This window comes from Hyperolius riggenbachi, chromosome 8 (assembly GCF_040937935.1).
Source record: "Hyperolius riggenbachi isolate aHypRig1 chromosome 8, aHypRig1.pri, whole genome shotgun sequence".
In the NCBI taxonomy this organism is placed as follows: domain Eukaryota; kingdom Metazoa; phylum Chordata; class Amphibia; order Anura; family Hyperoliidae; genus Hyperolius; species Hyperolius riggenbachi.
In genome coordinates, this window is record NC_090653.1 from 245,243,683 (window position 1) to 245,256,451 (window position 12,769).

The 12,769-nt window shown below is 48.1% G+C and overlaps 1 protein-coding gene across 1 annotated transcript in view; it reads right to left on the minus strand.

Moving 5' to 3' along the window:
- PTGES (prostaglandin E synthase) overlaps nucleotides 1-12,161 on the minus strand; it is a 123,165-nt gene extending 111,004 nt beyond the window's left edge. Inside the window, exon 1 of the mRNA XM_068249803.1 lies at nucleotides 12,038-12,161. Within this exon, the coding sequence (XP_068105904.1) occupies nucleotides 12,038-12,142 (105 nt within the window). The 5' untranslated portion in view covers nucleotides 12,143-12,161. The remainder of the gene's footprint in view (nucleotides 1-12,037) is intronic.
- Between the last annotated feature and the right edge of the window lie 608 nt (nucleotides 12,162-12,769).

Here is a 12,769-nt window from a genome sequence, read left to right on the forward strand (position 1 = left end):
CTTTTTTTTCCCAGCAATTTGTGAACCTAGGGCGTGGGACATGGGGATTACCTCTGAATACAAGCACCTTAGCACATCAAAGATCTCATGCAAAGCTTCACTACAATGCATGACAACAACTGACGCAGGAACATCTTAATTACTTTCTGGGGGCTCCGAGTCCGTCTCAGTACTGGCACCACCGCGGCAACACAAATGTCACCCAGCCTGTCCTGTCACCACAGACAAAGGTCATCATGATCCTCCAGCCATGTGAAAGAAACAGGCAGGGGATTCCGAGCAGTCAATGGCTCTCCAAAAGCCATTAAACTGAAGCTGTTCAGGATTTTCCTGTTTATGCATTTACGTAAGAACATCCTGAATATGTGCTGCGCCAGTGATCTCTCCATCCCATACTGCCCGGGATGTCTGAATACTGACATTTTTCTCAATGACATTACTGATTTTTAAGTAAATCTGAACTGAGAAGGGTTTGGGGGCTGCCATATTTACAGGTGAAACCCGAAAAATTAGAATATCGTGCAAAAGTCCATTTATTTCAGTAATTCAACCCTAAAAAGGTAAAACTAATATATGAAATAGACTCATTACATGCAAAGCGAGATATTTCAAGCTTTTATTTGTTATAATGTTGACGATTACGGCTTACAGCTTATGAAAAACCCCAACATTTAGGCTGCTTTCACAGTGAGACGTTACAGGCGCACGTTAGAGCAGCCTGTAATGCAGCCCAACTCACAGCAATGAAAAATCAATGGGCTGTTCACAGTGCCCACGTTGCGTTACAGTGTAATGCTGCACGTTCAATGAAAGTGCAGCATGCTGTGCGTTATATGCGGTTTTAGCTGCGTTAGACTGTTTGCACATGCTCAGTAATGTTGGTTTTTCGTTTTTTGAGTGCAGGAGAGGAGGAGGGGAGAGTCCGCTATTGTGCATAGCTACATGGCTAATTAATATTCACTGCACTGCAGTGTTTACTTCCTGGAACGGCCGCTTATCTACTACGTGATGCGGAGTGTTCCTATCACGTGGTCTCCGCAGACTATAGAACAAAAAAGGCGCACCAAGAGCCGCATAACGCTGCTCAATCTGGCGTCCTCCTTCAACACCACCAGGCTTTGCGTAGAGTTGGGCCGAACCTCCGATTTTAGGTTCGCGAACCTGGTTCGCGAACTTCCGCGGAAGGTTCGGTTCGCGTTAAAGTTCGCGAACCGCAATAGACTTCAATGGGGATGCGAACTTTGAAAAAAAAAAAATAATTATGCTGGCCACAAAAGTGATGGAAAAGATGTTTCAAGGGGTCTAACACCTGGAGGGGGGCATGGCGGAGTGGGATACATGCCAAAAGTCCTCGGGAAAAATCTGGATTTGACGCAAAGCAGCGTTTTAAGGGCAGAAATCACATTGAATGCTAAATGACAGGCCTAAAGTGCTTTCAAACATCTTGCATGTGTATACATCAATCAGGTAGTGTAATTAAGGTACTGCTTCACACTGACACACCAAACTCACCGTGTAACACACCGCAAACAGCTGTTTGTGTAGTGACGGCCGTGCTGGACTGGTGCGCACCATGGTGAGAGTGCAGGTTTTGGTGGCTTTACAGCCCATATGGTCGCCTGGCTGATGTAGCTGAATGACAGAACAGTGACTGTCCAGCTGATCAAATTTGGTCTGACCACAATGAAGCAACGACCTTATTATCTTTTGTGTGCCCCCCGAGACACTCATCTAGGCGCCGGTCATTGCTTCATTGTGATACGCAAGCCCCTTCACCACGGCAAGGTAATGATCACGAAGGGGAATGGGCGCATGTACATGCCTTTTCTTTTGTTGTTGCAGCTGCCCGCAGTGCAGCCAGAAAAATTAGGCAGTCATGTACACGCACCAGAAAAATTATTACAGCGGCCGCTGCTAGCAGCGGCCTAAAAAAATTCAGCAATCCGCCTGGAGTCCCGGACCCTGTTGGTGGTGGCGGAGAAGGTAGTCAAGCGGCCTGCAGGCAGACATGCTGTGTGGAGGGACTGGGAGCGACTTAGTCTTTTTGGGGCAGGCCAGGCAGCCAGTCACACGGCGTGCAGGCAGAGATGCTGTGTGTGCGGGGACTGACTTAGTCTTGGGGCGGGCAGCAGCCCTCCGGGATCCATGCCTCATTCATTTTGATAAAGGTGAGGTACTTAACACTTTTGTGACTTAGGCGACTTCTCTTCTCTGTGACAATGCCTCCAGCTGCGCTGAAGGTCCTTTCTGACAGGACGCTTGCGGCAGGGCAGGAGAGAAGTTGGATGGCAAATTGGGACAGCTCTGGCCACAGGTCAAGCCTGCGCACCCAGTAGTTCAAGGGTTCCTCATCGCTGTTCACAGCAGTGTCTACATCCACACTTAAGGCCAGGTAGTCGGCTACCTGCCGTTCCAGGCGTTGGTGGAGGGTGGATCCGGAAGGGCTACGGCGAGGCGTTGGACTAAAGAACGTCCGCATGTCCGACATCACCATGAGATCGCTGGAGCGTCCTGTCTTTGACTGCGTGGACACGGGAGGAGGATTAGTGACAGTGGTACCTTGCTGGCGTTGTGCTGTCACATCACCCTTAAAGGCATTGTAAAGCATAGTTGACAGCTGGTTCTGCATGTGCTGCATCCTTTCCACCTTCCGGTGAGTTGGTAACAGGTCCGCCACTTTGTGCCTGTACCGAGGGTCTAGTAGTGTGGCCACCCAGTACAGCTCATTCCCCTTGAGGTTTTTTATACGGGGGTCCCTCAACAGGCAGGACAGCATAAAAGACGACATCTGCACAAAGTCGGATCCAGTACCCTCCATCTCCTCTTGCTCTTCCTCAGTGACGTCAGGTAAGTCAACCTGCTCCCCCCAGCCGCGAACAATACCACGGGAAGGTTGAGCAGCACAAGCCCCTTGTGACGCCTGCTGCGGTTGTTCTCCTGCCGCTGTCCCCTCCTCCTCCTCCTCCTCCCCCAAAGAAACACCTTGCTCATCATCCTCTGAGTCTGACTCGTCTTCTGCACACGACTTCTCTTCTTCCTCCTCCTCCCCCGTCTGTGCTGCCGCAGGTGTTGAGGAAACAGCTGGGTCTGATGAAAATTGGTCCCATGCCTGTTCCTGCCGTAACGGTTCCTGGTCACGCTCATTCACAGCTTCATCCGCCACTCTACGCACAGCACGCTCCAAGAAGTAAGCGTAGGGAATGAAGTCGCTGATGGTGCCCTCACTGCGGCTCACCAGGTTGGTCACCTCCTCAAACGGCCGCATGAGCCTGCATGCATTTTTCATCAGTGTCCAGTTGTCGGGCCAGAACATCCCCATCTTCCCAGACTGTTTCATTCTACTGTAGTTGTAGAGGTAGTGGGTCACGGCTTTCTTCTGTTCTAGCAGGCGGGAGAACATGAGCAGGGTCGAGTTCCAGCGAGTCGGGCTATCGCAAATGAGGCGTCTCACCGGCATGTTGTTTTTGCACTGAATTTCCGCGAAGCGTGCCATGGCTGTGTAAGACCGCCTCAAATGCCCACAGAACTTCCTGGCCTGCTTCAGGACATTCGCTAAGCCAGGGTACTTTGCCACAAATCTTTGAACCACTAGATTCATGACATGTGCCATGCAGGGTATGTGTGTCAGCTTCCCCATATGCAAAGCGGCAAGCAGATTGCTGCCGTTGTCGCACACCACGTTGCCTATCTCCAGGTGGTGCGGGGTCAGCCACTCTTCCACCTGTTTCTTAAGAGCAGCCAGGAGAGCTGCTCCAGTGTGACTCTCCGCTTTGAGACAAGACATGTCTAAGATGGCGTGACACCGTCTTACCTGGCATGCAGCATAGGCCCTGCGGAGCTGGGGCTGTGTAGCTGGAGAGGAGAACTGCCACTCAGCCAAGGAGGAGGAGGACAGCGAAGAGCATGTAGCAGGAGGAGAGGAGGTGGCAGGAGGCCTGCCTGCAAGCCGTGGAGGTGTCACAATTTGGTCCGCTGCGCCCTGCTTGCCATCGTTCACCACCAGGTTCACCCAATGGGCTGTGTACGTAATGTAGCGGCCCTGCCCGTGCTTGGCAGACCAGGCATCCGTGGTCAGGTGTACCCTTGACCCAACGCTCTTCGCAAGAGATGACACCACTTGCCTCTCAACTTCACGGTGCAGTTGGGGTATGGCCTTTCTCGAAAAATAAGTGCGGCCTGGCATCTTCCACTGCGGTGTTCCGATGGCCACAAATTTACGGAAGGCCTCAGAGTCCACCAGCCGGTATGGTAACAGCTGCCGAGCTAACAGTTCCGCCACGCCAGCTGTCAGACGCCGGGCAAGGGGGTGACTGGCCGAAATTGGCTTCTTCCGCTCAAACATTTAATTCACGGACACCTGACTGCTGCTGTGGGCAGAGGAGCAGGAACCGCTCAAGGGCAGAGGCGGAGTGGAGGAGGGTGCCTGTGAAGGTGGAAGGGAGAAAGCGGCAGAAGCAGATAATGCACCTGATGGAGGAGGAAGAGGAGAAGGAGGGTGGCTTTGCTTTTGTGTGCTGCTGCTGCTTTTGCTCAGGTGGCCATCCCATTGCTGTTTGTGCCTTTTCTCCAGGTGCCTTCGTAAGGCACTTGTCCCTACGTGAGTGTTGGCCTTTCCACGGCTCAATTTTTGTTGGCAGAGCAAACAGATGGCTTTGGTCCGATCTGAGGCACACACATTAAAAAATTTCCACACCGCTGAGCCACCCTGGGATGTGGGCACTATGGGGACCTCAGCAGCTGATGCTGAAGGGCAAGTTGGCTGGCTGTACATAGGTGGCGATACATGGTGCCGGACTCTGCCACCAGCTGTTTCTGACGAAGAGCTGCCCCAGCTTCTTTCAGCAACTTCTCTCCTCCTACTACTCTCTGACTCCCCCTCTGAACTGTCCCCCTCTTCATCTCCTCTATTGGGAACATACAGAGGATCCCTATCATCGTCATCATCGTAGTCATCCTGCCCAGCTTCGCTTGACTCAGAAAAATCCAAACATGCACCATCAGTAGGTCCTTCATCCTCCTTACACGTTACATCCATAGTGTTGCCGCGTAACGCAGACATATGAGCTGGTGAAAATTCATCTGGCTGTAACAACAATGGCTGTGCATCAGTGATTTCACCACTAAATAATTCTTGCGAAGTGTCAAATGCAGCGGAAGTGGTGCTAGTAGTAGCGCTGGTGGCTGAGCAAGATGAGGTGTTCTGTGTCGCTAAATACTCAACCACGTCCTGACAATCTTGGGACGTGATGGGACGTGCCTTCTTCCGAGCACTGTACTGTGGGCCAGGTCCACACGAAATTACATTTACACGACCTCGCGCAGACCTGCCGGGTGGCCTTCCTCTGGCTCTGGCACTACCTCTTCCTCTACCTGTTTTGTCCATATCGGGTATGCACGGAGTGGTATATCACACTGCGTGCACTCACCGAGGTAGGTGGGTTCACTTAACTGCACAGGTATGCGCACTGATGCGGTGGGTTCACTGAACAGAACAGGTATACAGTGGCGGGTTCACAGAACAGGTATGCAGTGGCAGGTTCACTGAACACAACAGGTATGCAGTGGTGGGTTCACTAAACAGGTATACAGTGGCGGGTCCACTGAACAGAACAGGTATGCAGTGGCGGGTTCACTGAACACAACAGGTATGCAGTGGCGGGTTCACTAAACAGGTATACAGTGGCGGGTCCACTGAACAGAACAGGTATGCAGTGGCGGGTTCACTGAACACAACAGGTATGCAGTGGCGGGTTCACTAAACAGGTATACAGTGGCGGGTCCACTGAACAGAACAGGTATGCAGTGGCGGGTTCACTGAACACAACAGGTATGCAGTGGCGGGTTCACTAAACAGTACAGGTATACAGTGGCGGGTTCACTGAACACAACAGGTATGCAGTGGCGGGTTCACTGAACAGGTATACAGTGGCGGGTTCACTGAACACAACAGGCATGCAGTGGCGGGTTCACTAAACAGTACAGGTATACAGTGGCGGGTTCACTGAACACAACAGGTATGCAGTGGCGGGTTCACAGAACAGGTATGCAGTGGTGGGTTCACAGCACAGGTATGCAGTGGTGGGTTCACTGAACAGGTATACAGTGGCGGGTCCACTGAACAGAACAGGTATGCAGTGGCAGGTTCACTGAACAGAACAGGTATACAGTGGCGGGTTCACAGAACAGGTATGCAGTGGCAGGTTCACTGAACACAACAGGTATGCAGTGGCGGGGTCACTAAACAGGTATACAGTGGCGGGTCCACTGAACAGAACAGGTATGCAGTGGCGGGTTCACTGAACACAACAGGTATGCAGTGGCGGGTTCACTGAACACAACAGGTATGCAGTGGCGGGTTTACAGAACAGGTATGCAGTGGTGGGTTCACAGAACAGGTATGCAGTGGTGGGTTCACAGCACAGGTATGCAGTGGTGGGTTCACTGAACAGGTATGCAGTGGTGAGTTCACAGCACAGGTATGCAGTGGTGGGTTCACAGCACAGGTATGCAGTGGCGGGTTCACTGAACACAACAGGTATGCAGTGGCGGGTTCACAGAACAGGTATGCAGTGGTGGGTTCACAGAACAGGTATGCAGTGGTGGGTTCACAGAACAGGTATGCAGTGGTGGGTTCACTGAACAGGTATGCAGTGGTGGGTTCACAGCACAGGTATGCAGTGGTGGGTTCACAGCACAGATATGCAGTGGTGGGTTCACTGAACAGGTATGCAGTGGTGGGTTCACTGAACAGGTATGCAGTGGCGGGTTCACTGAACAGGTATGCAGTGGTGGGTTCACTGAACAGGTATGCAGTGGTGGGTTCACTGAACAGGTATGCAGTGGTGGGTTCACTGAACAGGTATGCAGTGGTGGGTTCACTGAACAGGTATGCAGTGGTGGGTTCACTGAACAGGTATGCAGTGGTGGGTTCACAGAACAGGTATGCAGTGGTGGGTTCACAGCACAGGTATGCAGTGGTGGGTTCACAGCACAGGTATGCAGTGGTGGGTTCACAGAACAGGTATGCAGCCAGACAGGAACAAGTTAAGCCTAACTAATCTTTCCCTGAGAGACAGTCTGCAGCAGCTCGCCCTACTCTCACTAACGCAGGCAGCACACGAGTGACCGTAATGGCTGCCGCTGCCTGCCTTATATAAGGGGGGGTGGGGCTCCAGGGGCTAGTGTAGCCTAATTGGCTACACTGGGCCTGCTGACTGTGATGTAGAGGGTCAAAGTTGACCCTCCATGTGCATTATGGGGCGAACCGAACTTCCGCAAAGGTTCGCCTGCGGGACGCGAACGCGAACCACTGAAGTTCGCATGGAACCGTTCGCAGGCGAACCGTTCGGCCCAACTCTAGCTTTGCGTTAGGGGCACGTTATGCGACCTTAACGTCCTCTAAAATGCAACATCCTGATGTGAAAGAGGCCTTAAACAAAACAGATTGTCTGTTTTTTTGTTCAGAGTTTTTTCTGATCTATTTGGCTGCAGGAGTGCCTGAATCACACACCTGAAACAAGCATGTGGCTAATGCAGTCAGACTTTAGTCAGAAACACCTGAACTGTATGTTTGTTCAGGGGCTAAGACTAAAGGCTCATACACACATCAGACTATAGTCTTTGGAAAATGAAAGATCACAGACCAATCTTACCACCCTTCATGTAGTATGAGAGCCATACTCTACACAGTCTTTTCTATGGAGCTGAACTCCACATCAGAAAAAAATCTTTGCAAGATGCTGCACACACAGATGCTGTACAGACACAAAAGATCAGTATCTGCAAAAGATCTGTTCCAGCCAAAAATCCATTCCTGCAAATTGCAATGATAGTCTATGAGATCTGCAGATCATCATACACACATGATTTAACTGACATTCATCTGCAGATCAAGCAATCATCTGCAGATCTGAAAATCCATCCTGGTGGATCTGATCTGCAGATGAATGTCAGTTAAATCATGTGTGTATGATGATCTGCAGATCTCATAGACTATCATTGCAATTTGCAGGAATGGATTTTTGGCTGGAACAGATCTTTTGCAGATACTGATCTTTTGTGTCTGTACAGCATCTGTGTGTGCAGCATCTTGCAAAGATTTTTTTCTGATGTGGAGTTCAGCTCCATAGAAAAGACTGTGTAGAGTATGGCTCTCATACTACATGAAGGGTGGTAAGATTGGTCTGTGATCTTTCATTTTCAAAAGACTATGGTCTGATGTGTGTATGGGGCCTAAGGCCCTGGACCCAATTTTGCTAGCATTTTGTAAAGAGATTTCAGCAGTAATAGTGATTTTTTTTTTTTTTTTTTTTTAGTGGTTCGGGAAGTAAAAATGATGCATGCTTCTTTCCATCTTATGGACACTTCTGCCTTCAGTGTTGGGAAGATGGAGAGTAGCATGTAGCGCATCGGCAAGAGGTGGCAATACAGGTAAGTTAACCATCTCTGCTGCAGCACGCCACCTCTGACACACTGATACGGTTTCACGGCAAGCGAAACTGAATCTCGCTCTCAGATGTTCACCCCTGCTCAATACCAAAGCAGTTTCTCTGGCAGAAAGTCAATACAGCTCGCCATCCAAAGAAGAACCAATACAGCTCGCCATCCAAAGAAGAACCAATACAGCTCGCCATCCAAAGAAATACCATGTCTAAAGTATAGCATGGCGTTGGCTTCATCCTGTTGTGGGGCGTGTCTCAGTTGTGAGAGTGTTTCTCTGCAACAGGGACTTGTGCATTTGGATAGTAGGAATAAATTGATGGGGTATAATATGATCTGAATCTCAAAGGGAAACTTGCTGACATCTGCTGGAATGTTGTCAATGAGAAAACAGCTCACCTTCCAACATGACAATGACAATGATAGAATGGTATGGGCAGTGAGTTGACATGCAGAATTATTCTACAACACAACTGAAAACTAGCTCTAATGGTGGCCATACATGGTACAATTTTTTCATACACTCTTACCATTTCTATGTAATATAAGGGAACTGCCTAAATTATGCTTTCAGTATATTCACCTAATTTTCCCTTATACTACAAAGAAATGGTAAGATTGTATGAAAAAATTGTACCATGTATGGCCACCATTAGGCATTTAGTTTAAAAATTGCAACTGTCTCCCCAAAATAAGCACAGTTGTCAGTATGTTTATTGCGCAGCAATCTGCGTGTCAGTTGTCAGCATGTTTATTGCGCAGCAATCTGCGTGTCAGTTGTCAGCATGTTTATTGTGCAGCAACCTGTGTGTCAGTTGTCAGTATGTTTATTGCACAGCAATCTGTGTGTCACTTTTCAGCATGTTTATTGCGCAGCAATCTGCGTGTCAGTTGTCAGCATGTTTATTGCGCAGCAATCTGTGTGTCAGTTGTCAGTATGTTTATTGCGCAGCAATCTGCGTGTCAGTTGTCAGCATGTTTATTGCGCAGCAATCTGCGTGTCAGTTGTCAGTATGTTTATTGCGCAGCAATCTGCGTGCCAGTTGTCAGTATGTTTATTGCGCAGCAATCTGCGTGTCAGTTGTCAGTATGTTTATTGTGCAGCAATCTGCGTGTCAGTTGCCAGTATGTTTATTACGCATCAATATGCATGTCAGTATGTTTATTGTGCAGCAATCGGTGCCAGTTGTCAGTATGTTTATTGCGCAGCTATCTGCGTGTCAGTCGTCAGTATGTTTATTGCACAGCAATCTGCGTGTCAGTTGCCAGTATGTTTAATACGCATCAATATGCGTGTCAGTTGTCAGTATGTTTATTGCACAGCAATCTGCGTGTCGCTTGTCAGTATGTTTATTGCTCAGCAATCTGCGTGTCACTTGCTAGTATGTTTATTGCGCAGCAATCTGCGTCTCACTTGTCAGTATGTTTATTGTGCAGCAATCTGTGTGTCGCTTGTCAGTATGTTTATTGCACAGCAATCTGCGTGTCACTTGTCAGTATGTTTATTGTGCAGCAATCTGCGTGTCAGTTGTCAGTATGTTTATTGCACAGCAATCTGCGTGTCGCTTGTCAGTATGTTTATTGCACAGCAATCTGCGTGTCACTTGTCAGTATGTTTACTGTGCAGCAATCTGCGTGTCACTTGTCAGTATGTTTATTGCACAGCAATCTGCGTGTCACTTGTCAGTATGTTTATTGTGCAGCAATCTGCGTGTCAGTTGTCAGTATGTTTATTGCACAGCAATCTGCGTGTCACTTGTCAGTATGTTTATTGCACAGCAATCTGCGTGTCACTTGTCAGTATGTTTATTGCGCAGCAATCTGCGTGTCACTTGTCAGTATGTTTATTGCACAGCAATCTGTGTGTCACTTGTCAGTATGTTTATTGCACAGCAATCTGTGTGTCACTTGTCAGTATGTTTATTGCACAGCAATCTGCGTGCCACTTGTCAGTATGTTTATTGTGCAGCTATCTGCGTGTCAGTTGTCAGTATGTTTATTGTGCAGCAATCTGCGCGTCAGTTGTCAGTATGTTTATTGCGCAGCAATCTGCGTGTCAGTATGTTTATTGCGCAGCAATCTGCGTGTCAGTTGTCAGTATGTTTATTGCGCAGCAATCTGCGTGTCAGTTGTCAGTATGTTTATTGTGCAGCAATCTGCGTGTCAGTTGTCAGTATGTTTATTGTGCAGCAATCTGCGTGTCAGTTGTCAGTATGTTTATTGTGCAGCTATCTGCGTGTCAGTTGTCAGCATGTTTATTGTGCAGCAATCTGCGTGTCAGTTGTCAGTATGTTTATTGCGCAGCAACCTGCGTGTCAGTTGTCAGTATGTTTATTGCGCAGCAATCTGCGTGTCAGTTGTCAGTATGTTTATTGCACAGCAATCTGCGTGTCAGTTGTCAGTATGTTTATTGTGCAGCAATCTGCGTGTCAGTTGCCAGTATGTTTATTACGCATCAATATGCATGTCAGTTGTCAGTATGTTTATTGTGCAGCAATCGGTGCCAGTTGTCAGTATGTTTATTGCGCAGCTATCTGCGTGTCAGTCGTCAGTATGTTTATTGCACAGCAATCTGCGTGTCAGTTGCCAGTATGTTTAATACGCATCAATATGCGTGTCAGTTGTCAGCATGTTTATTGTGCAGCAATCTGCGTGTCAGTTGTCAGTATGCTTATTGTGCAGCAATCGGTGGCAGTTGTCAGTATGTTTATTGTGCAGAAATCTGTGTGTCAGTTGTCAGTATGTTTATTGCGCAGCAATCTGCATGTCAGTTGTCAGTATGCTTATTGTGCAGCAATCGGTGCCAGTTGTCAATATGTTTATTGTGCAGCAATCTGCGTGTCAGTTGTCAGTATGTTTATTGCGCAGCAATCTGCATGTCAGTTGTCAGTATGTTTATTGTGCAGCAATCTGTTCGTGTCTCTATTCCAGACAAAACTGACGATTTCATTTATTCATTTTACATTTCCCAGGTTTGCAAATTCCAAAGCACTGAGGCAGGAATTGGCAACCCGTATTCCTGATGTAGCTGAACAACAAACCCCAGCTTGCCCTGAAGAAAAATTGTGTTACGCTTATATTATATATAATCACGGGGTATATTGCCTGTATTACACAGTGAGAGTACCAGTATGCCACATGCAGATACACAATAACCACAGTCTGGCTACCAGAGATTTATTTGAAGCAGCTGTTTCCTGAAGAGTTAAATCCCCTCTAAAGTCCTCATAGAAGCCCCCCTACACCTCAATCTTTAGCCTTCAACAACCAAGAACTGCAAAAACCTAAAGGAAACCGATCATCCCAGCACTGCTGCGGTGTAAAACCTGCAGTCGCTGTTTGCTAAGTATCCTCTATTTACTACTGTAAATACCTTTTTTAGATGTTTGGCATGCCTTATTTTTTTTAGCATGTGTATCCCAAATGTTTAACTTGAGACCTCTGCAAGTGACCCCCCCAGCGGTTTATAGAATTCCATACTTTTCTGTTTAACCCCTTCTCACAGGAGAAAAAGTTTTACATCTGCATAAACCATTGACTGTGACTCCATAGTGATAGGGAAAAGTGGAATAAAAAGTATGAAAAAAGTTAGTCTTACTTTTTTGCGCAGCCGGATCTGCCCTGTTATGATAGCCAGGATATACATCTTCAGGATGAGGAGGGTGCTGTAGAAAACATAGGATAAGAAGACTTCATTTTCCATTTTGGCTGGAAGGAGAGTTCTGTCTGGACAGATGGGAGTCTGAGAAGCTCAGGCAGTGATGAAGGGAGGGTAGGAGGAAATAGGAGTGACCTGAATGAGAAGAGGAGGGGGGAATCTAGTCCTCTGGAGGTTATTGGGGAAAATGACAGGTGATATTTAATGGCTTGAAAAGATACTGATTGCTAGGAGCTCTCTTTATTTCATCCCAGAGATGACAGACCGGACAGCATGGTGGTGTGGCGCTGGGTCCCAGGTTTGAATTGCAGCAATACAAGGGCACTATCTGCAAAGGTGTCTATGTGCAAAGGAGCCCTTTTGAAAAAAACTGCAACTCGCCATAGGTGCTTATTCTAAAAGCTGCGATTAGCATAAAAAAAAGAAATTTGGGCTAACGGGTGCCGAAATTTAGCTTTTATAATGTCCGAGATATGCCACAAACATGGTAAATTTTGGCGCCTGGAGGTACCTGATTACACACAGGCATTTTAAATATCCGCACCCGATAGAATACCAGGCGCCGGGCTTGCGGAAATGCAATTAGCGGCATTGCATAGCAGACGCCGAGATTCTATCGGGCGCCGACATGTAAAATGCGTGCCAGTAATCGGGTGTCTCCGGGGGCCAAAC